Below are 24,733 nucleotides of genomic sequence, written 5' to 3' on the forward strand. Positions count from 1 at the left end.
CAGTTTACTTCAGTATCCAGAGCTGTTCAAACAATAACAATCACCCCTAAAGAATATATATATAATATATTTTTGTTTGATTGTTTTATTGATTAATGGTGCTGGTAAGCTTGTAACTTGCTTAGAATTTGAAAGTGTAACCATTTATATTTTATTAATTTATTTATTTAGCAGACGCATTTATCCAAAGCGACGTACACGGGTTACACTGTAATACAAGGTTACAGTTCAAGAATAATTAAAGATATAAACTAAAATACAACAGAAAGAGACACAGCAAGTGTAACACGAACAACAAGAAATACTTCCTGTGTTAACTGTTACCCAATAGTACTGTTTGTGTGTCTTATACTGTGGCAGGAAAACTCATTTTAGCCCTGCGGAATAACGCGGATTTTTCTCTTTTCTTATTGGAGAATTTCATTTTTTTATTGTGGAAAACTAGGATCCCTGGTAATAAGACAGTTAAGTGATCCTCTGTTTAATCTATATAGTTTACTCATCGCCGTGGTTTGCTGTTAACTTTCTTCACCACACATTAAATGTTCATTTAGACCTCATATACTGTATATCTATATACATGCATCGCTTTACACACAGCAGAAGGGCTTTGCTCGAAACATCCTGAAATATATAAACCAGTTAAATCATTTACACCTTGTGTACATCCAAAAAAAATCATTTTTCTATCTTTCAATTTTGTACACTGCAGTTATACCTCCTTCAAACATATATATACCTCCTTCAAATATATACTTTTGCATTACTGTCATTCGTGTGCGTTTGCGTTCCCGTGTTTCATTGCTATCTTTATCATGCTAAACCGTGCTGCTCTGTATTGCATTAAGCATTTCATAGCATGCTAACATTGTTTGGATTCTGCATCAATCTTTTCATGCTGCTATTCACAATTCAGTGGTGCAATACTGCACTGCTAATAAGACTACTGCTCACCACTAACACAGATAGTATTGCACATGCAGTGTGGGGAAAAGGGCGCATGATTTATACGTTTAGATGATTTTAAATGGGTCGACCTTTAATTTGAGTCTCTAAATATATATTTAAAAATGACATGTCTGAGGCTAGATATAGCGAAAGTTCACAGTAAACAACGTTGAATAAATTAATAGCTTAAATAAATCACACAGACAAACTTCAACAAAACACACAACGCATGCGCATCTCAAAATCCAGCAAGGGGCAGAATTCGGCACGACAGCGGTACAAACCTCAGGCATCTACAGATCAGGAAGCTCTATTTGAAATGGTGTCCTGCTTTATGAAAGATGCTAGTAATGTACGTGTTTAAAAAACTATTAGTGGTAATTGTGTTGCTGTTCACTCAGGGTCGGTCATATAAACTGCAGCGTAAGGGATCAGAAAAATGCTAATGCATAAAAAAACTAGTAGCAAATTAAGAGTTTTGGTAGCAAAATGCTACTAAATGTGTGTTAATTTCGAGCCTTGCACAGAACACACACACAATAGGATATTAAACAAGTACGGAATGGAATATCACAGTGATGTAGATCATTAAAGATTGCTACAGAGGATTCTCTTTGATAGGAATGTGTAGTATTTTGCTGCACTACTCCTATAGTAAAGCTCTGGGTTCTGTGGAGACAGTGGTTCTCAGACTGGGGGTTGGGACCCCCTGGGGGTCACAGAAAGGTTTTTAATGACCACATCTCAAGCAGACCTTCCATCCGCGATGACTGCAGTGCATTGCAGCAGCTCTTTATAGAGCAGACATGGCATTGCAAACTCTGTCAGATACGAGATTTCTTTCTGCTTTATTATTCACACATTCTATGTTCACACAATTTAGATTGAGATATTTCATTTTCTTAGTAAATGTTTTTTTTCAGACTAAAGTGCCTTTAAAAGGGGTCCCAGCTGGAGATAGTTTGAGAGCCACTGCTGTAAAAGCTTTTCAGGATGTTTTTAATCTTTGAAACAGATAAAGGGGAGCTGTTCATAGCAGCACAGATCATTCCACTCAGCCCCCCCATCCTCCCGCAGCACCATCTCCCCACAGTGCTCATAGTAAGGATTGTTAGGCTCCCCGGGGGCCCAGTTAGTGTAGTTTAGATGGGCCTTCTTATCCTTACCAGCAACCCAGTACCACTTATCATACACAACGGTTCTGTGCAGTCCGATCCAGAATCGCGACGCAGTGCTGTTCCTGACGAGCTCCGACACTCTGTTCTGTGCAGCCAGGCTTGTGAGGCTCACTAGGTCAGTGTAGCGATCCCTGCAGTACTGCCAAGCCTCCGGCCAGACCATACTGTGAGAGATCAGGTGGAGCTCCTCAGGGAGTGGACTGCCTGCTGATAATAATAATAATAATAATAATAATAATAATAATAATAATAATAATAATAATAATAAAAATAATAATGTCATTTACTTTAATATGCTTTTATGTGTGTGACACTCATGTGCTATTCATGTGCCAGTCATGAGTGTTGGTTTAATGTTTGCAGTAATATTTAAAATGTGCTTCTACAGCTGCCATCAGCCTGCACTTCTTTATGACAGCACTGTGGTTCAGATTATCCGTGAGCCAGACTGCACTTGCATCTCACATGCGACAATGTAACCTGTACACACTGTAGCATAGCCTACTGATGAGAAAATCATTTGAGTGCAGGGTGACATTGTCAGGCAGTAGATTTTGTTTAAAAAGACATATTCTTTGTACTGTACAATATAATGTAACTCTGTATATTAGGATTCCAAGCCGAAAGACAGTCTTCAGCTCTCCTAGTGTTGTTGCTGAATAGTTGCACACACTCTCCCTCAGCTTATATAGCTCTAGTGCAGGGGTGTCCAATCACAGTGCTGGGCCATTCCAATCCAGCTTTAACAGCTGAAATGAGATCAGTAACTACTTCAGGGACTGGATGCAGCTTTAATTGGTTCAATTAAACAATTTACTTGTTTTCAGCTCTTAAACAGTTGCAGTTCAAGTTACTTATCAAATGTTACAGCTAACTTGAAATATGTAACTGTTCAAGAGCTGAAAACATGTAAAAAGGTGTAATTAAACAAATTATCAGTTCAATTAAGGGTCTAGTTAAATAATTGAGAGCTTGGCTGGAATGAAAACCAGCAGACACAGGGGGTCCCCAGGACTGAGTTTGAGAAGCCCTGGTTTAGATGTCCCGAGTTGCACTGCAGGGAGCTGGTGTCAGGCAGGCAGTTGCCTCACGCTAGGTTCAGCTTTCACATTATTTTTGCACACAAATCTCACATGGCTTCAATAGGTCTAGTGGTTCACATGACACATGAGAGAGCCATTCTACTGTGGTTTGTGAATCACACTGAAGTGATTACACTGCATACCTTGAGAGACCGGAGTGGAAGGGGGGCTTGTGGGGTCTGAATCTGTAAAGAAAACACACAACAACAAGATTTAGTGTTTCCTGTTTCAAGTGTATTGTTCAAATGCATTTCAATGAAACTGTGTCTATGCTGCTGTCTCCACCAGGGCAATGCTGACAATGACATGGTTTATTGTTTTCAAATACAGTGCCTTGCGAAAGTATTCGTCCCCCTTGAACTTTGCGACCTTTTGCCACATTTCAGGCTTCAAACATAAAGATATGAAACTGTAATTTTTTGTGAAGAATCAACAACAAGTGGGACACAATCATGAAGTGGAACGAAATTTATTGGATATTTCAAACTTTTTTAACAAATAAAAAACTGAAAAATTGGGCGTGCAAAATTATTCAGCCCCTTTACTTTCAGTGCAGCAAACTCTCTCCAGAAGTTCAGTGAGGATCTCTGAATGATCCAATGTTGACCTAAATGACTAATGATGATAAATAGAATCCACCTGTGTGTAATCAAGTCTCCGTATAAATGCACCTGCACTGTGATAGTCTCAGAGGTCCGTTTAAAGCGCAGAGAGCATCATGAAGAACAAGGAACACACCAGGCAGGTCCGAGATACTGTTGTGGAGAAGTTTAAAGCTGGATTTGGATACAAAAAGATTTCCCAAGCTTTAAACATCCCAAGGAGCACTGTGCAAGCGATAATATTGAAATGGAAGGAGTATCAGACCACTGCAAATCTACCAAGACCTGGCCGTCCCTCTAAACTTTCAGCTCATACAAGGAGAAGACTGATCAGAGATGCAGCCAAGAGGCCCATGATCACTCTGGATGAACTGCAGAGATCTACAGCTGAGGTGGGAGACTCTGTCCATAGGACAACAATTAGTCGTATACTGCACAAATCTGGCCTTTATGGAAGAGTGGCAAGAAGAAAGCCATTTCTTAAAGTTATCCATAAAAAGTGTTGTGTACAGTTTGCCACAAGCCACCTGGGAGACACACCAAACATGTGGAAGAAGGTGCTCTGGTCAGATGAAACCAAAATCGAACTTTTTGGCAACAATGCAAAACGTTATGTTTGGCGTAAAAGCAACACAGCTCATCACCCTGAACATACCATCCCCACTGTCAAACATGGTGGTGGCAGCATCATGGTTTGGGCCTGCTTTTCTTCAGCAGGGACAGGGAAGATGGTTAAAATTGATGGGAAGATGGATGGAGCCAAATACAGGACCATTCTGGAAGAAAACCTGATGGAGTCTGCAAAAGACCTGAGACTGGGACGGAGATTTGTCTTCCAACAAGACAATGATCCAAAACATAAAGCAAAATCTACAATGGAATGGTTCACAAATAAACATATCCAGGTGTTAGAATGGCCAAGTCAAAGTCCAGACCTGAATCCAATCGAGAATCTGTGGAAAGAACTGAAAACTGCTGTTCACAAATGCTCTCCATCCAACCTCACTGAGCTCGAGCTGTTTTGCAAGGAGGAATGGGCAAAAATTTCAGTCTCTCGATGTGCAAAACTGATAGAGACATACCCCAAGCGACTTACAGCTGTAATCGCAGCAAAAGGTGGCGCTACAAAGTATTAACTTAAGGGGGCTGAATAATTTTGCACGCCCAATTTTTCAGTTTTTTATTTGTTAAAAAAGTTTGAAATATCCAATAAATTTCATTCCACTTCATGATTGTGTCCCACTTGTTGTTGATTCTTCACAAAAAATTACAGTTTCATATCTTTATGTTTGAAACCTGAAATGTGGCAAAAGGTCGCAAAGTTCAAGGGGGCCGAATACTTTCACAAGGCACTGTATATATAATAAATAGACAGTAAGAATGTATATCACAGCACACGTCTCTCCTGGGTATAACAATGAGGGGTAGCTGCTCCCTCTCACACTCTTAATGACCGGGCTGGTTTCTGGTTCTTCAGATCTTTAGGCTACACCCTGCCCTGCTCTGGAGGTCAGACAGCTACTGTAGGATCAGATGGACTGAGCCTCTGAGTCCCTGCTCACAGACTGGGGTACAAACACTGAGCTGAATAATTAAATGAACCCCATGTAAAACAATAAGACCGTGTGTCAGTGTGTGTGTATCATTGTGTGTGTGTGCATGTGTGTGTGTGTCAGTGTGTGTGTATCATTGTGTGTGTGTGTGTCAGTGTGTATCTGTGTGTGTGTGTTTGTCAGTGTGTGTGTATCATTGTGTGCGTGTGTGTATTTGTGTGAGTATTTGTGTTTGTGTCAGTGTGTGCGTGTGCGTGTGTCTGTGTGGTGCTGTCCTCACCAGGGCAATCGTGAACTCCCTGTTGAATTAGTGAAGTTGATAAGAGCACTGAGATTCATTTATAACTCATGGTGTGGGCTGTCAATCACACTGAACAAACTGCCATCTTCAAACTGCACTTACCTTGAGAGACCGGAGTGGAAGAGGGGCTCGAGGAGTCTGCTTCTGTAACAAGAAAAAGAGAAAAAAAGAAAGTTTATAACAAAGCCAGATTCCTGCAGTGGTTCTGAATCCACTGAAGTGATTACACTGCATACCTTGAGAGACCGGAGTGGAAGGGGAGCTTGTGGGGTCTGAATCTGTAAAGAAAACACACAACAACAAGATTTAGTGTTTCCTGTTTCAAGTGTATTGTTCAAATGCATTTCAATGAAACTGTGTCTATGCTGCTGTCTCCACCAGGGCAATGCTGACAATGACATGGTTTATTGTTTTCAAATAAATATAATAAATAGACAGTAATAATGTATATCACAGCACACGTCTCTCCTGGGTATAACAATGAGGGGTAGCTGCTCCCTCTCACACTCTTAATGACCGGGCTGGTTTCTGGTTCTTCAGATCTCTAGGCTACACCCTGCCCTGCTCTGGAGGTCAGACAGCTACTGTAGGATCAGATGGACTGAGCCTCTGAGTCCCTGCTCACAGACTGGGGTACAAACACTGAGCTAAATAATTAAATGAACCCCACGTAAAACAATAAGATCCACGTCGTCTGTAACGTGCAGCACAGAATGTGAGTTAAGTGCAGGGCTCAGGTGGGGTGCTGATACCTAGAACACAAGAAGCAGACGTGTAGAGGTAGACTTTCAGAGATGAACTCTTGTATTTAGATGTTTAGATGAGTGTCTAATGTTGGGGCAGTTTTCAACAGATTTAAACATGTTTCCGTCAGGCACCATTTGAATGCTTGCATGCGAGTTCAGACCTCATTACCTTTCTTTTGTGTGGATTTCAATGCACTGACACGTCTACAGTGAGTGGTATAGATCAGGGCTTCTCAAACTCGGTCCTGGGGACCCCCTGTCTGCTGGTTTTCTTTCCAACAGAGCTCTCAATTATTTAACTAGACCCTTAATTGAACTGATAATTTGCTTAATTAGACATTATTACTTGTTTTCAGCTCTTAAACAGTCGCAGTTCAAGTTACTTGTCAAATCTTATAGCCAACTTGAAATATGCAACTGTTTAAGAGCTGAAAACAAGTTAAAAGGTCTAATTTAGCAAATTATCAGTTCAATTAAGGGTCTAGTTAAGTAATTGAGATCTCATTTGGAATGAAAACCAGCAGAGACAGGGGGTCTTGTGGTTCACATGACACATGAGAGAGCCATTCTACTGTGGTTTGTGAATCACACTGAAGTGATTACACTGCATACCTTGAGAGACCAGAGTGGAAGGGGGGCTTGTGGGGTCTGAATCTGTAAAGAAAACACACAACAACAAGATTTAGTGTTTCCTGTTTCAAGTGTATTGTTCAAATGCATTTCAATGAAACTGTGTCTATGCTGCTGTCTCCACCAGGACAATAAATAAAGTCATTTATTTCAAAGCCACATTCAAACTGAACTAGTGCACTCCATACCTTTAGAGGCTGGTGTTGAGAGAAGGCTTGAGAGGTTTGGATTTGCAGGAGTAAAAATACATCATTTGCATTTCTACATTATTGTTTAAATATATTTGAGTGACATTGTGTGTGTGTGTTTGTGTGTGTGTGTGTGTGTGTGGTGCTGTCATCACCAGGGCAATGGTGAACTCCCTGTTAAATTAGTGAGGTTGATAAGAGCACTGAGATTCATTTATAACTCATGGTGTGGGCTGTCAATCACACTGAACAGACTGCCATCTTCAAACTGCACTTACCTTGAGAGACCGGAGTGGAAGAGGGGCTCGAGGATTCTCCTTCAGTAACAAGAAAAAGAGAAAAAAAGAAAGTTTATAGCAAATCCAGATTCCTGCAGTGGTTCTGAATCCACTGAAGTGATTACACTGCATACCTTGAGAGACCGGAGTGGAAGGGGGGCTTGTGGGGTCTGAATCTGTAAAGAAAACACACAACAACAAGATTTAGTGTTTCCTGTTTCAAGTGTATTGTTCAAATGCATTTCAATGAAACTGTGTCTATGCTGCTGTCTCCACCAGGGCAATGCTGACAATGACATGGTTTATTGTTTTCAAATAAATATAATAAATAGACAGTAAGAATGTATATCACAGCACACGTCTCTCCTGGGTATAACAATGAGGGGGAGCTGCTCCCTCTCACTCTCTTAATGACCGGGCTGGATTCTGGTTCTTCAGATCTCTAGGCTACACCCTGTCCTGCTCTGGAGGTCAGACAGCTACTGTAGGATCAGATGGACTGAGTCCCTGCTCACAGACTGGGGTAGAAACACTGAGCTGAACAAGAGCACAGACTGAACAGGGAGCCTTCAGTCACAGCAGAACAAGGGGTACTGATAGCTGCAATCCACATCACCCCATTACCTCTGGAAGGATATTGACCATCCCACCAGCCTGAGCAGGGAGCCTGTGATTGATTCTCAAAGTGGAAACTGCTAGATTTGTCACCACCAGGACTTATTGAAGATCTAATCATGCTTCCCTCTTTGAACCTGAAGGTACACACTGAAGTAAATGAGAACACAGTCTGAACAGGGTCCTCACCCTCACAGCAGAAGAAGGACTTCTGAGAGATGCAGCCATAGTCAAACCATTCACCAGTCTTACTCATCAACACACAGTTCTCATCCCCTCCCCCATTGTTTGGTTCCCCTTTGCTCCAGTTGTGAAATGTGTAGTTATCCCCCTGGTGTGACCACTTCCAGGGCTCATTGAACAGGCCTATCCAGAAGGGCTTGCCCTGCGCTTTCTTCACTAGGTCTTCATTTTCACTGGCGTTTTTTATACTGACGAGGTCGGTGTGGTGTCCTCTACAGTACTGCTGAGCTTCAGTCCAGGTTTTCAGTTGTTCAATCAGGGTGTATCTCTCAGTGATGGTGCTGGGCTCTGTAAACACAAACAGCAGATCAAAATCAATGTCAGCTGTGGAGGTGCGCTGCCTCTCCTGTTGTATAGTGAATGAACCAGCTCAGCTATCAAGGTCCTGAAAAGCAGCATCTCTAGCAGTGCATGAGAGTCTCTTTAGTTTATGTCTGAAAAGTATTTAATAGCAAAGTGGGGGATGGGGGAGTATTTAATGATTTAGGAATAATGACCGTTCTTTTTCAATTTATTCATATTTTCCTCACAGTCGATGCACAATCAATATGAAGCAAACAGTATCATTATGACCCCCCCCCCCTGTACTGTACTTTCCTGTACTGGCTGCTATTTGTCTGTTTTGAAGTCAGCCTGTTCCAATGACAGTTTCAACATTCTAAACTCTGAGGGCGTCGACTGCATGATAATGAGCACTCTACTAGGAACCTGATTGGTTGAGGCAGAGTTCAGGTGGCTGTGGTATTAATTATTTATATTATTATACATGGTGAACAATAATTTCCTATAATCATTGCTATTGTACAGTCTTATTGTACACGGTGATGGTGCGAGACCCGTATGTCATAAGATTGCCTGTGTACGATAAGCGGGATGATAAAACTGCTAACCTCAATCTCTACAAACAAACTCTACCACCAGTGCATGATCACAACAACACTGTTTAGAAGAGAAAGAAAAGCTACATTTGACACGAGCAACGAGACTGGATCATCACTGTGGAGGCTGTACCTCAGGAAACATGGCATTTATGTAGCCTAGTGTAGGTTAGGGAATCACCTGCCAACCGAGCACCTGCTGTGCTATCAGGTGTGTATGAAAGTCTGTCAGATCCTTTGCTCACGGTGACTGAAACTAACTTGCAAAAGGGAGATGCAGCTTTTATATATTTCAGAATACCTGTCAGACCTCATTTGCATAACAAACAAATCAGTCATGTGAGGTTCAGCCCACTACACACAATACAGCAAAGCTACAACCCTCTTTATCACCTTTTATTCAAATACAAATAGTTATTTAACTGCTAAACATATTTCTTCTACATGTCTAATAAGGGCCACATATTTAAGACAAGGATTTTGCTGTCTGGAATATAAACAATCTAAACAAAACAATAAGAACATTTCTTTGAATTCACATTTTCTTAAGTTTCTTATGAAAGAAAAAAAATCATAAGAAAATGTGTTGTGAATAACAAATCTTCACATTTTCTTAATAACAAACTTAGAAAAATGCTGGATTTAAGAAGATGTTTCTTCTTTTGAACGTTTCAAGATTATGACCCCTGTGCAGTATCCAGGGGACGTGGCTTCAACCCCCAGTCCAGTCAGCTGTTTCATTAACAAATGAATTGAATCTCAACTCACCGCTGTAGCACATGAAATAGTTTCCCTGACTGCAGATTGAATCCTCCCACTCTCCCTCTGAATTCACTGAAGCACAGAAGAGGTATGGTTCCCAGTTGGAGCAGATGACATCACCTCCACTGGACCACTGCCAGTTCTCCTTGTCACGATACAGCCCAATCCAATACCAGTTAGTAAGTAAAGATGTAAGACTTATAAGCTTATTAACCATGGCCTGGTCTTGAATGCTGGGCAGGTCTCTGCCTTGGTTTCTGCAGTAGCTCTGAGCTTCCTGCCATGTCTTCCCAGTTCCTTCATAGAAACACTGACCAGAGGAGCCGCCTGGGGAGAGGGGACAGCACAATAAAGATGAGTGAAAACGTGTTCTTCACAGCAAAGATTTCCACTGGAAATGGAACCAACAGTCACAGATTACTGGTCCTGTAAGAATGTGGGACACTCGTAGAACTGTATGGTGATAATAAATATACTAACATGCTTGTGGTTTGTACTGTAACATGAGTATCATTCTGGCATGAGTGACGAAGGTCATGGAAACACCAGGTAGACAAAGAAATCGTTGTGAGAAAAACTCAGTTCACTGTCAATCAATGCTAATGTTATTTTAGAATGTGTAAAGGAACATGTCTTGTTATTATAGGATATTGCACAGCACAGCACAGCACAATACCTTAAAGACTAAGGAAATATAACTGTTTTTTTTACCCTTTTAACCCCATTTAGACCCTCTGTGATTGATTCTCAAAGTGGAAACTGCTAGATTTGTCACAGGAACTACTGGAGATCTAATCATGCTTCCCTCTTTGAACCTGAAGGTACAGACTGAATTAAATGAGAACACAGTCTGAACAGGGTCCTCACCCTCACAGCAGAAGGCGGCTAACTGAGAGTTGCAGTCATAGTCAAACCATTCACCAGTCTTACTCATCATCACACAGTTCTGATCGCCTCCCCTATTGTCTGGTTGCCCATTGTTCCAGTTGTGAAATGTGTAGCTATCCCCCTGGTGTGACCACTTCCAGGGCTCATTGAACAGGCCTATCCAGAAGGGCTTGCCCTGCACTTTCTTCACTATTTCTTCATTTTCACTGGTGTTCTTTATACTGACGAGGTCGGTGTGGTGTTCTCTACAGTACTGCTGAGCTTCAGTCCAGGTTTTCAGTTCTTCAATCAGGGTGTATCTCTCAGTGATGTTGCTGGTCTCTGTAAACACAAACAAACAGCAGCTGAGAGGCTGGGAGGGGAGCTGGCTCTGAACCCAAAACAAACTGTGTTTTCATCAATCCTACAATTTATCACAAAGTGCATCCTGTCTACAGTCAGGTACATCTGTGTGTTATTTAAAAATAAGGGGCAACATTCTCTAATTGGCTAATTTACTCCTGTTTCGGTGTTCTCAGTTTGGTATTGTAGATCACATTGCAGACCAATTGGTATTCTCAGTAATAAGTTTAAGTCTGTGAATGTGTAGACACTGCCTATCACTAATTAATCAATGTAATTTACTCAGTATGCAAACGCAGAGACACAGGTTATCACTAATTAATCAATGTAATTTACTCAGTATGAAAATACAGACACAGGTTATTACTAATTAATCAATGTAATTTACTCAGTATGAAAATACAGAGACACAGGTTATTACTAATTAATCAATGTAATTTACTCAGTATGAAAATACAGAGACACAGGTTATTACTAATTAATCAATGTAATTTACTCAGTATGCAAACACAGAGACACGGGTTATCACCGTGTGTAATCTACTCAAAGTGTGCCCGACACAGGAGACAGTGATTGGCACCTCCACTTCAAACAGTGTCTCAGCTCTGATATGACCAGCCAATCAGAAACGCTCTCTGGCCTCCCTTTGATCTGAAAGTCCAAGTCAAAGTTGTCCCTTCAGAATGGCAGCAAAGCTGTGGAGTTGATGTACCACATCTCTGGTTCCCTTACGACGTCGTGCTTTACCTGAAACTGAACTATACCAACGGGAAGTACACGCAAGTATCAAGCTAATGGTTATCAGGGGATGATATATGTAGTAAAATTACTATCGAAAATAAAATCATACACAAACAGACACATACACGCACAGACACACAGACAGGACACAGAGACACACACACAGACAGACACAGAGACAGACAGACAAACAGAGACACAGACAGATTACAGACAGTCAGACACACACAGACAGGACACAAAGACAGACAGACACACACACAGGCAGGACACACACAGACAGATGCACACACACACACAGGACACAGACACACACACACAGAGATGATCGAAAGGCAAAGTCAATCTACTGCTGACAATGTGAGAAGAATCCAAAGATGCGATTGCATCCAGATTTGCCACTATGCTGCTGTTGGGGCGACAGGCCCTCAAAGATGCTGAAATCCAAAAGGACACGGTCCAGAAGAAAAACTCTAAGGGCTTTATGTATGATTGATTTTTCAACCTGAAATGAGAACTAATGGTTTACACCAAGTCCACAAGTTAGCGTCAACTATCAGCAAGTTTGAACATCACCACTGAGGGACACATCAGTCATATCCAGGATATTATCGTCGATTGGGAACTGACAAGTGATCTGCATGAGGCCAGACCGCTCTCTCACACTTGTAGACACAGTACAGGAGTGGACCAGGAAAAACATTGAGAAACTGTGTGCTGCCTTAACAGGGAAATGCTCCAAGTATGGTGATCCCTGCACAGCCCTGCACACAGCCTGTCTGAGACAACATGAGAAGGATGAGGACCCGGTGATCCATGCACAGCCCTGCACACAGCCTGTCTCAGACAACATGAGAAGGATGAGGACCCAAGAGACTTCTACAAGGAGCTGAAACTCCTTTACTATGCAGGTGAAGCACATCCAGGGAACAATGTAGACAAGAGCGTCAAGCTGCTGTTCATACGTAACCTGTCTGCAGAGGTCAGAGCTGCCATGAGCGCAGTGGAAATGCAGACAACTCAATGCCCAGCATCCTGGAAGCTGCAGAGAGTATGGTGAAATATACAGATACCCGGCCTAATACCAGCAGCACTCAGGTACTAGGAGATGAAGCAGAGCCTGACTTTCCTGGATCTGAAAGAAATGAACTGCCACAGAACTCCCAGAGAAGATTTCAGCCTTCACACAGCAAACCCCAGCCCAGAGGGGAAGGTAAACCTGACAGCCCTACACCTCACCAGAGGGGGGAAACACAGTGTTATAGATCCATCCATCTATCACTAACGAAATGTAGATATCTTTTGGAACTGCCTCTGAAACACACCAAACACATCTAATAACTGTATGTTTTTGTATCCTTTCAAGGGCAACTTGTATTCAGGGTTTTGACTGAAAATATTTGCAAGCTGAAATAGTTTGAGATATTAGCAGCTGTAGGAGTGGGTGGATTTGCAAACTCATACAAGTGCCCCTCACAGGGATGCTTAATAATTATAAGAACTGAAATAAATGAATAATCAATTGCAATATAGCAATAATTACGTCTTTACCTTTGTAGCACATGAAGGCTTTCTGAAGGTGGCAGGGTAAATCAATCCACTTTCCGTCTGAATTGACTGAAGCACAGAAGACGTCTGCCCTCCAGTTGAAGTAGATGACATCATCGCTATTAGACCACTGCCAGTTCTGTGTGTCATCACGATACAGCCCTATCCAGTAATCCCCGAGAGAAGCTCCTGCAATATTTAAGAGCTGCTCTGCTTCTTCCTGGCTGCGCACAGTGGCCAGGTCTGTGTGCTTCTCTCTACAGTAGCTCTGAGCTCCAGACCAGCTCTTCACAGTTTCCACAAACACGTGTTTTCTGATCTGGTTGTACGCAGGCACACAAAACCCTGATAAAGAAAAAACAGCATTATTAACATGCTGATAGCTAGTGGAGTGAAAGATTAATAGACTGAGACAGGCTAGCATCCTATACCAGCTCATTCTCAGAAATGTTCTGTCCCCGCCGAGGAACTGAAGACATTTAAAAAAAAATAGATTTAAATACATTTTAGAAACATATTTTCATATATTTTAACATCAATGGAGATTTTCATTTTTAAATATATTGCAATATGTTCCATCAAATACATGAAGATATTTTGAAATCTATTCTGATTGATGTAAGGTATTACCCTGTGTGGCGCTGTAGCCTCCCAGATGGTATTTGCAGGCACAGACACAGAAAGCTGCACGGTTAAATGCACTAATGAGCCTTTTAATTAAACAAATGAACAACACAAAATAAAAGGCACAAGGGCTGACAGCGGTGCGAGGTATTCCGGCAGCGTAATGATGCTAGAGGCAATGCTAACAGCTGTGCGGGGCACTGCGGCAGAGGAAATGATGCTAGTGGCAATGCTAACAGCTGTGCGGGGCGCTGCGGCAGAGGAAATGATGCTAGTGGCAATGCTAACAGCTGTGCGGGGCGCTGCGGCAGAGGAAATGATGCTAGTGGCAATGCTAACAGCTGTGCGGGGCGCTGCGGCAGAGGAAATGATGCTAGAGGCAATGCTAACAGCTGTGCGGGGCGCTGCAGCAGAGGAAATGATGCTAGTGGCAATGCTAACAGCTGTGCGGGGCGCTGCAGCAGAGGAAATGATGCTAGAGGCAATGCTAACAGCTGTGCGGGACGCTGCAGCAGAGGAAATGATGCTAGAGGCAATGCTAACAGCTGTGCGGGGCGCTGCGGCAGAGGAAATGATGCTAGAGGCAATGCTAACAGCTGTGCGGGACGCTGCAGCAGAGGAAATGATGCTAGAGGCAATGCTAACAGCTGGACGGGGCGCTGCGGCAGAGGAAATGATGCTAGTGGCAACGCTAACAGCTGTGCGGGGCGCTGCGGCAGAGGAAATGATGCTAGAGGCAATGCTAACAGCTGTGCGGGGCGCTGCAGCAGAGGAAATGATGCTAGAGGCAATGCTAACAGCTGTGCGGGACGCTGCAGCAGAGGAAATGATGCTAGAGGCAATGCTAACAGCTGTGCGGGGCGCTGCGGCAGAGGAAATGATGCTAGAGGCAATGCTAACAGCTGTGCGGGACGCTGCAGCAGAGGAAATGATGCTAGAGGCAATGCTAACAGCTGGACGGGGCGCTGCGGCAGAGGAAATGATGCTAGTGGCAACGCTAACAGCTGTGCGGGGCGCTGCGGCAGAGGAAATGATGCTAGAGGCAATGCTAACAGCTGTGCGGGGCGCTGCAGCAGAGGAAATGATGCTAGAGGCAATGCTAACAGCTGTGCGGGACGCTGCAGCAGAGGAAATGATGCTAGAGGCAATGCTAACAGCTGTGCGGGGCGCTGCGGCAGAGGAAATGATGCTAGAGGCAATGCTAACAGCTGTGCGGGACGCTGCAGCAGAGGAAATGATGCTAGAGGCAATGCTAACAGCTGGACGGGGCGCTGCGGCAGAGGAAATGATGCTAGTGGCAACGCTAACAGCTGTGCGGGGCGCTGCGGCAGAGGAAATGATGCTAGAGGCAATGCTAACAGCTGTGCGGGACGCTGCAGCATAGGAAATGATGCTAGAGGCAATGCTAACAGCTGTGCGGGGCGCTGCGGCAGAGGAAATGATGCTAGAGGCAATGCTAACAGCTGTGCGGGGCACTGCGGCAGAGGAAATGATGCTAGAGGCAATGCTAACAGCTGTGCGGGGCGCTGCGGCAGAGGAAATGATGCTAGAGGCAATGCTAACAGCTGTGCGGGGCGCTGCAGCAGAGGAAATGATGCTAGAGGCAATGCTAACAGCTGTGCGGGGCGCTGCGGCAGAGGAAATGATGCTAGAGGCAATGCTAACAGCTGGACGGGGCGCTGCAGCAGAGGAAATGATGCTAGAGGCAATGCTAACAGCTGTGCGGGGCGCTGCAGCAGAGGAAATGATGCTAGAGGCAATGCTAACAGCTGTGCGGGGCGCTGCGGCAGAGGAAATGATGCTAGAGGCAATGCTAACAGCTGTGCGGGGCGCTGCAGCAGAGGAAATGATGCTAGAGGCAATGCTAACAGCTGTGCGGGGCGCTGCAGCAGAGGAAATGATGCTAGAGGCAATGCTAACAGCTGTGCGGGGCGCTGCAGCAGAGGAAATGATGCTAGAGGCAATGCTAACAGCTGTGCGGGGCGCTGCAGCAGAGGAAATGATGCTAGAGACAATGCTAACAGCTGTGCGGGGCGCTGCAGCAGAGGAAATGATGCTAGAGGCAATGCTAACAGCTGTGCAGGGCGCTGCGGCAGAGGAAATGATGCTAGAGGCAATGCTAACAGCTGTGCGGGGCGCTGCGGCAGAGGAAATGATGCTAGTGGCAATGCTAACAGCTGTGCGGGGCGCTGCAGCAGAGGAAATGATGCTAGAGGCAATGCTAACAGCTGGGCGGGGTGTGACAGAGTGGTTGCAGTGATGACATCATGGACCAAGAAGCAGAAACACATAAACAAAGAAGGGCGACTTATCCCCTATCTGTAGAATGTAAAATATGCTTAATTTCCTATTCAAAGCATTGTCTTTTTAAAACAATTGCATTTTTAAACACGATTCACTTTGATTTATTTAGAGCTTCCTTAACATGTTATTATTTCTACGATCAATGTTTTTACCTGGCCTGACAAGAACTCTTTATCACTGAAGTGCTGTCAGAAATTGCCACTGTCATGCATATTCATGAGCAGTCAAGCAGTGTGGCTTGGTTGTCGAGGACAGACAACAACTAGTAATACAGTATAATGCCACGGAGGCTGTGGCAGACAAAGCTGCAGGTCTTTTAGAACATAAGAAAGTTTACAAACGAGAGAAGGCCATTCAGCCCATCTTGCTCGTTTGGTTGTTAATAGCTTATTGATCCCAGAGTCTCATCAAGTAGCTTCTTGAAGGATCCCAGGGTGTCAGCTTCAACAACATTACTGGGGAGTTGGTTCCATACCTTCACAATTCTCTGTGTAAAAAAGTGCCTCCTATTTTCTGTTCTAAATGCCCCTTTATCTAATCTCCATTTGTGACCCCTGGTCCTTGTTTCTTTTTTCAGGTAAAAAATGTCCCCTGGGTCGACATTGTCTATACCTTTTAGGCTTTTAAATGCTTGAATCAGATCGCCGCGTAGTCTTCTTTGTTCAAGACTGAATAGATTCAATTAATTTAGCTTGTCTGCATACGACATGCCTTTTAAATCCGGGATAATTCTGGTTGTTCTTCTTTGCACTCTTTCTAGAGCAGCAATATCCTTTTTGTAACGAGGTGACCAGAACTGAACTTAATATTCTAGATGAGGTCTTACTAATACAAAGACATTTCTGAGTCAACATAAACTCCTAGGTCTTTATCATAGATTCCTTCTTCAATTTCACTATCTCCCATATGATATTTATAATGCACATTTTTATTGCCTGCATGCAATACTTTACACTTTTCTCTATTAAATTTCATTTGCCATGTGTCTGCCCAGTTCTGAATGCTGTCTAGATCATTTTGAATGACCTTTGCTGCTGCAACAGTGTTTGCCACTCCTCCTATTTTTGTGTCGTCTGCAAATTTAACAAGTTTGCTTACTATACCAGAATCTAAATCATTAATGTAGATTAGGAATAGCATTTTTGTATTACTTTAGTATAAATACATGTTAATTTGGATTCATATGTTGTTTTTTTCTGACTTTATGTGAACGAAAAGACACAAATTCGCCCGTTTTCTCATTGGAAATAGGTAAATTTCAAAATATCACTGTCCTGGTCACAAAAGCAAAGTTTGTGGGGAATAATAGCCATTTTCTATACTTTTGAGGCATAAGCAATTAGGAAATAACACTTACTACCCAGGAACAAAAATTGTGTTACATAGTGTAATCGATGCATTGACGTTTTATATTTCAAAATAAAAAACAAACCTTAGTTTAACAGAAGATCCATTAACCAAAAACACTGTTGTGCATAATAGTTAAACAAAAAGAGACACCTTATATTATTCAAATTAGAACAAACGATAAAAAAGATACAAAGGACTTGAGTTACAACTGAAAATAAAATGTGTGTGTCCGCATCAGATGCCCCTTTAACATTGTAATCATCATCATCATAATAATAATAATAATAATAATAATAATAGCTATACTTTAACAGAAGTAATATCTGTCTGAACGATGGGTGTTCGTTACTGTTAACATTTGTCCAAAAGCAAAGCAAAACATTTAAATTAATCTCACAAATCCTGACCAATTTAACTATCGTACTAAATTCAGCTTCTTTTTATATAACATTGCCAAATAATCCAAAACACAACATGCTTTGAAACAAAAGAAGGTAATGTGTAATAGATTTAAAGCAAAACACGAATGGACAACATTCACACAAGCACCCTGAGGTCACGACTCGATCACGCTCCCCCACCCCCACAGGTGCACTCGCTCACACGCACAGGTGCACTCGCTCACACGCACAGGAGCACTCGCTCACACGCACAGGAGCACTCGCTCACACGCACAGGAGCGCTCCCTCACACGCACAGGTGCGCTCCCTCACACGCACAGGTGCGCTCCCTCACACGCACAGGTGCGCTCCCTCACACGCACAGGAGCGCTCCCTCACACGCACAGGTGCGCTCCCTCACACGCACAGGTGCGCTCCCTCACACGCACAGGTGCGCTCCCTCACACGCACAGGAGCGCTCCCTCACACGCACAGGAGCACTCCCTCACACGCACAGGAGCACTCCCTCACACGCACAGGTGCGCTCCCTCACACGCACAGGAGCACTCCCTCACACGCACAGGTGCGCTCCCTCACACGCACAGGAGCACTCGATCACAGGAGCACTCAGGACAGACACAAAACGATGCAACACAACACAACACAACACTCAGTACAGATCGCTACAGTATAAACACTGGTGCGCGGCACGTGGAACGCCAACACAAATTCGCTGCAGTTTCCGTTAACAAAACTAAAAAACAATAATAATAATTATTTTGCCGCCCTAGGTATTTGCAGACTCCGCCTATCGTTAAGGCCGGACCTGCCCCTCGGCCATCGTCTGCACGAGTATAATAATGATGCTAATTCAATTATTACTAGATGACAGTCATGCATTCCCACGAGGTATTTAAAAATACAAAACAATAACAAATAAACGGCGGACGGCACCTCGCTCGTCCTGCCAAATAAATCAAAACCCAATCTTTTCACCGTCATATCTAAAATACCTAAATCATAACAGCAATACAAAACACATACAAAATAATACAAAACTGCACAGGGGCGGGGAGTACCGCATCACGAGGATATACGTAAAGCACACATAACATACATTAAGAGCCACTATTGTTAGAGTATTCAAAACTGTTCAGAAATGAATTTCAACCGTATCTCAGAACTGAACTAAGAATATAAATACAAGCTGATAATTTTAAAAGAGACGGAAATGTACGTCTTTTTAAATGAAGCGGTTTCTTTAAGGGTATTAACATTGAATTAAATCCGAAACCATTTATATTGATCCCAATTCAAATCATCAGACATTATGTCAATTCGTACAGATAAACATTAAAAACAGATACATAAATTATACAATAGATGCCGCTTATTAGCAACTCTGATAAAGACAACTTTTGGTTATTAAAACCTTTACAGGAAGCAATCCTATAGATTTCAGATAATTCCAACTTTTTGATGGCTACCAAACAGCATCTACTGTATATAAATCAAAAGCTGAATTCAGGAGTTGTAAAATTTACAAAGATCATCCCGCGGAAGATTGAAAAGGGAGATATTACTATTTTTTTTTTTTTTACTGTGTTGCTACAATTAAATGCGGAACACGCCCGAGGCATTAGTACTACGCGTAGTAGTGATGATAATAATAATAATAATAATAATAATAATAATAATAATAATAATAATAATAATAATCATCATCATCATCTACCCGCTACCAAACCAAACCACGCCCCAGTCTTGACTGCTCATGAATATTCATGACAGTAGCAATTTCTGACAGCACTTCGGCGATAAAGAGCTCTCGTCAGGCCAGGTGAAAACATCGATTGTATAAAGAATAAAACGAATGTGTTAAGGAGGTGTGTCTCTAAATAAATCTAGGTTAATCTCGTTTAAAAATGCAATCGTTTTAAAAAGAGAAGCCTTGGAATAGAAAATGAAGCAGATTTTACATTCTATAGATAGGGGAAAAGTCACTACCGGCACTCTTTGGATTCTCATGATGCACCGCTCAGGCACGGAAGGAAGTTCCAATGTTAAACCAGCAAAGGTGACCATGTTGTGTAGAAAGACGATCTGTGTCCTTACTAATTACTACCTGTGAATACCCGTGTCTGGAGCCTATTTAATCACTTAATCATGTATTCACATGTCGGCTCCATCCACATTCCCACGTGATCTGACAGGGAGAAATGTAACCCCCTCCCTCCCTGCCAACCCAATATACCCCCTACACACACACACGCACGCACGCACGCACGGACGCACCCTGTGACAGGCAGACTGAACACAAGAGGACTGGGAACCTCTCCAGATACATGTAAAATAATGTGTAACATACAGGCAGGGAGTGTGGGAAATATCAAAGCAAACAGTGAGAAAAACAGAGATAAAGGAAACCCACCTGCAAGCAGAAGGATGAGGAACCCCCTCTTCCCCATCACAGCAGACTCTGCATTACAAACAGAAGACTTTCTGTGAATCACCTTCATAAGGGAAGCTTCAAATATAAAAAACACAGCAAAACAACAATAAAAACACAACACTCAATCACATTGGAACCGCAATAGAAATGTTTATTTCACCTCAATAGAAATGTTTATTTCACCTCAATAGAAATGTTTATTTCACCTCAATAGACATGTTTATTTCACCTCAATAGAAATGTTTATTTCACCTCAATAGAAATGTTTATTTCACCTCAATAGATATGTTTATTTCACCTCAATAGATATGTTTATTTCACCTCAATAGATATGTTTATTTCACCGCAATAGAAATGTTTATTTCACCTCAATAGAAATGTTTATTTTTATTATTTATTGAGGAATTACATTGCATATGTGTTCCATGTTCCAAGACTGCTGTTTACAAAATAAACACCACAGTATATTTGATAGGTCTGTGATACCACAGTGCTGAAGAGAAATAATATCATTAGAACTGAATATTTTCATGTGTTCAGTTCAGTGTTCGGTATTGAAGAGTTTGATGCATGCCCGTGCTTAAACACATAACAATTCCTCATCTGCATTGCTTTCTTTAGGTTCATGATGTATTGGTGCTTTCACAGTAATGTTTTACTCGTTAACAATTACAGTAGAACCTGCAATATCCGATTTAATCAAGACGAACAAAAAGGCGAAAACGAAATACTGTACATGGACAGGACGGGAAAACATGCTGTATTACATAACAACGGATCCGCTTCTAACAGATGTGACAGCGGTCGTCATGGAAACGAGTTCAGAGCCCCAGCACTGTCGATTTAAACATCATGCATGTGGACAGGTATATCACATCTGTATCTGTACTGTACCGGTACTGGAAAGTGAGTCAGGACAGAAAGTGGTTTCGTACGGGTATATTCTATAACGAAACAAACTGTACTGATACAAGTGTGAACAGCGCTTAAAAACACTGTTGCGCCTGCTGATATGATTGAGATCAGTCGATTGAATGGGACACTATAAAGCAAAAATCATCCCATAGGAATGGGCCAGTAGGTACCTACTAGCCTCCTAACCCCTAAATCTACCCCCTACCCCTAAACCTAATGTCTACAACTAACCTAATCTCAACCCCTAACCCTAACTGTGTTACTATTTAAGACATTTTTACTATTATTTCAGCACCGCTTGTTTAGCGCCCTCTAGCGGCTACTACATCCGATGTCCATTAAAGCTCCTGATCCGGACCGACGCTACCCGTTACGAGGCTAGCAGGTACCTAGAGGCCCGTTCCTATGGGATGATTTTTGTTTGATATACATATAAATATATACAGACTTTTCCTAAATACATGTATTAAATACCCTGATGGCGTTTGAAAGGCAGCATCGCAAAAATAAAATAGAGTTAATAATCCCCTGTACCTCGAACAGCCGAAGCCGTCACTTTGACTGCCTTTTACAATACATGATTTTATTTTTAATATAACCTGCAAGGAGGAGGGGACAGCAACGATTGTACCTGAGACTGGAGAGGAGGGGACAGCAACGACTGTAACTGAGACTGGAGAGGTGGAGACAGTAATGACTGTACCTGAGGCTGGAGAGGTGGGGACAGTAATGACTGTACCTGAGACTGGAGAGGTGTGGACAGCAACGACTCTACCTGAGACTGGAGAGGTGGGGACAGTAAGGACTGTACCTGAGACTGGAGAGGAGGGGACAGCAACGACTGTACCTGAGACTGGAGAGGTGGGGACAGCAACGACTCTACCTGAGACTGGAGAGGTGGGGACAGTAAGGACTGTACCTGAGACTGGAGAGGAGGGGACAGCAACGACTGTACCTGAGACTGGAGAGGTGTGGACAGCAACGACTGTACCTGAGACTGGAGAGGTGGGGACAGTAAGGACTGTACCTGAGACTGGAGAGGAGGGGACAGCAACGACTGTACCTGAGACTGGAGAGGTGGGGACAGTAATGACTGTACCTGAGACTGGAGAGGTGGGGACAGTAAGGACTGTACCTGAGACTGGAGAGGAGGGGACAGCAACGACTGTACCTGAGACTGGAGAGGAGGGGACAGCAACGACTCTACCTGAGACTGGAGAGGTGGGGACAGTAAGGACTGTACCTGAGACTGGAGAGGAGGGGACAGCAACGACTGTACCTGAGACTGGAGAGGAGGGGACAACAACGGCTGTACCTGAGACTGGAGAGGTGGGGACAGTAATGACTGTACCTGAGACTGGAGAGGAGGGGACAGCAACGACTGTACCTGAGACTGGAGAGGAGGGGACAGCAACGACTGTACCTGAGACTGGAGAGGAGGGGACAGCAACGACTGTACCTGAGACTGGAGAGGAGGGGACAGCAACGACTCTACCTGAGACTGGAGAGGTGGGGACAGTAAGGACTGTACCTGAGACTGGAGAGGAGGGGACAGCAACGACTGTACCTGAGACTGGAGAGGAGGGGACAACAACGGCTGTACCTGAGACTGGAGAGGTGGGGACAGTAATGACTGTACCTGAGACTGGAGAGGAGGGGACAGCAACGACTGTACCTGAGACTGGAGAGGAGGGGACAGCAACGACTCTACCTGAGACTGGAGAGGTGGGGACAGTAAGGACTGTACCTGAGACTGGAGAGGAGGGGACAGCAACGACTGTACCTGAGACTGGAGAGGAGGGGACAACAATGGCTGTACCTGAGACTGGAGAGGTGTGGACAGCAACGACTCTACCTGAGACTGGAGAGGTGGGGACAGTAATGACTGTACCTGAGACTGGAGAGGAGGGACAGCTACGACTGTACCTGAGACTGGTGAGGTGGGGACAGTAATGACTGTACCTGAGACTGGAGACGTGGGTACAGTAATGACTGTACCCGAGGATGGAGACGTGGGGACACATTTGAACAGCAGTGCTGAGGGCAGTTATTCTTCATGTTGTATGGCTCTGTCCACTCTCTCTAGAAAGATCATGTAAGAATCCTGCAGGTTTTTAGGCAGTCTGATGCGTTGTGTGCATGGCTATCATTACATTGAAACCATTGCTCATCTTTTCACAGACAGGCAACACAGTGACCGTGGCTGATGGTTTCCCTTTGTGGGAATTACAACCCTGTCATGCTAGAAATTGGCAAGTGCTGTATTAATTGCAATATCATATCATTTTAATAAACAATATGGGGATAATGAATTCCGTGTTTGAATTTTAAAATGGCTCTATATAAATCTGGTCATACTGAGCAGTATGTTTATTTTCTAACTCCGCACAAGTGACATTCCAAATAAGTCATTTTTAGTAGGAATAAATGTATAAAATGCATTCATGTCTTTACAAAATCATTCTCATTTCAGAATATTCTTTTAAAAACTGTAAACAGGATCATGTTATTATTCATGTCGTGTTGTCAACCGACATGTCGTTATTGTTAAACTTCCTGCATCCCTCTGAATGAAATCTGTACAGTAACAGTGTCGCTGCTTGCAATTGCTGTACTAGATACATGCTAGAGGCTGCGCCCCCACCAGTTTAATTCAATCTTAATTGTATAATAAGTAACACTACACACAGGGTCACTTTCATTTTATTATTTAAAAGCACAGAGAAGTTAACAGTTTTAATACCCACAGCAGCATAGATTTATTTGTGGAATGGAACGGTCTCGTTGAACTCCCGACCGTACCATAACAACAAAAGAGAGAGGGGGGAAATTAAAATCGTATTTCCTAAATTAACAAATTATTATTAGTTTCCCCAGTGGTGAAGGCACAAACAAATAAAAAAAAATATTATCACGGATTACAATTTTGATCCAGACAGAAACACAGATGTGACCCCTGTGTGCTGAACTATATATTCCATGTCTCCCTATTCAGTGCAATGGACCGGTCGCAATTCACTCTGCCTAGCAACGACGTCAGTGACGTCAGACTACTATCTTTGGGGTTCAGTTTCTGTAAAACTAGGACCCCCCCAAAATATATGAATTATTGCGCATGCACACCCCCGGGATTATGTGTATGCCGAGCGGGGTTCTTTAATTTGCTTAGAGATACAGGTGTATAA

The 24,733-nt window shown here is 43.0% G+C and overlaps 1 protein-coding gene across 1 annotated transcript; it reads right to left on the reverse strand.

The window, feature by feature from the left end:
- Positions 1-1,276: 1,276 nt before the first annotated feature.
- On the reverse strand, positions 1,277-20,653 carry LOC131720849 (C-type mannose receptor 2-like). The gene is made up of 9 exons (XM_059013035.1): positions 20,613-20,653; positions 13,527-13,868; positions 13,101-13,110; positions 10,872-11,200; positions 10,011-10,331; positions 9,170-9,219; positions 8,081-8,641; positions 6,335-6,416; positions 1,277-2,330 (listed from the first exon to the last, which is right to left on the reverse strand). Exons 1-9 carry the CDS (start codon positions 20,647-20,649, stop codon positions 1,948-1,950), a joined length of 2,115 nt encoding a protein of 704 aa, XP_058869018.1. The 5' UTR covers positions 20,650-20,653; the 3' UTR covers positions 1,277-1,947.
- Positions 20,654-24,733: the final 4,080 nt, after the last annotated feature.

This window comes from Acipenser ruthenus, chromosome 45 (assembly GCF_902713425.1).
Source record: "Acipenser ruthenus chromosome 45, fAciRut3.2 maternal haplotype, whole genome shotgun sequence".
Classification (NCBI taxonomy): Eukaryota; Metazoa; Chordata; class Actinopteri; order Acipenseriformes; family Acipenseridae; genus Acipenser; species Acipenser ruthenus.

What these genes read in the sequence shown, in the direction of transcription:
- LOC131720849 (XM_059013035.1), bottom strand. Translation starts at nt 20,649, where the DNA reads ATGGGGAAGAGGGGGTTCCTCATCCTTCTGCTTGCAG. An exon ending in TCACCGTGTACAATAAGACT is followed by an intron (nt 8,642 to 9,169) that starts GTACAATAGCAA and finishes GAGCCCAGCACC; the next exon opens with ATCACTGAGAGATACACCCT. An exon ending in CGTGGATCTTATTGTTTTAC is followed by an intron (nt 2,331 to 6,334) that starts GTGGGGTTCATT and finishes TATTATCAGCAG; the next exon opens with GCAGTCCACTCCCTGAGGAG.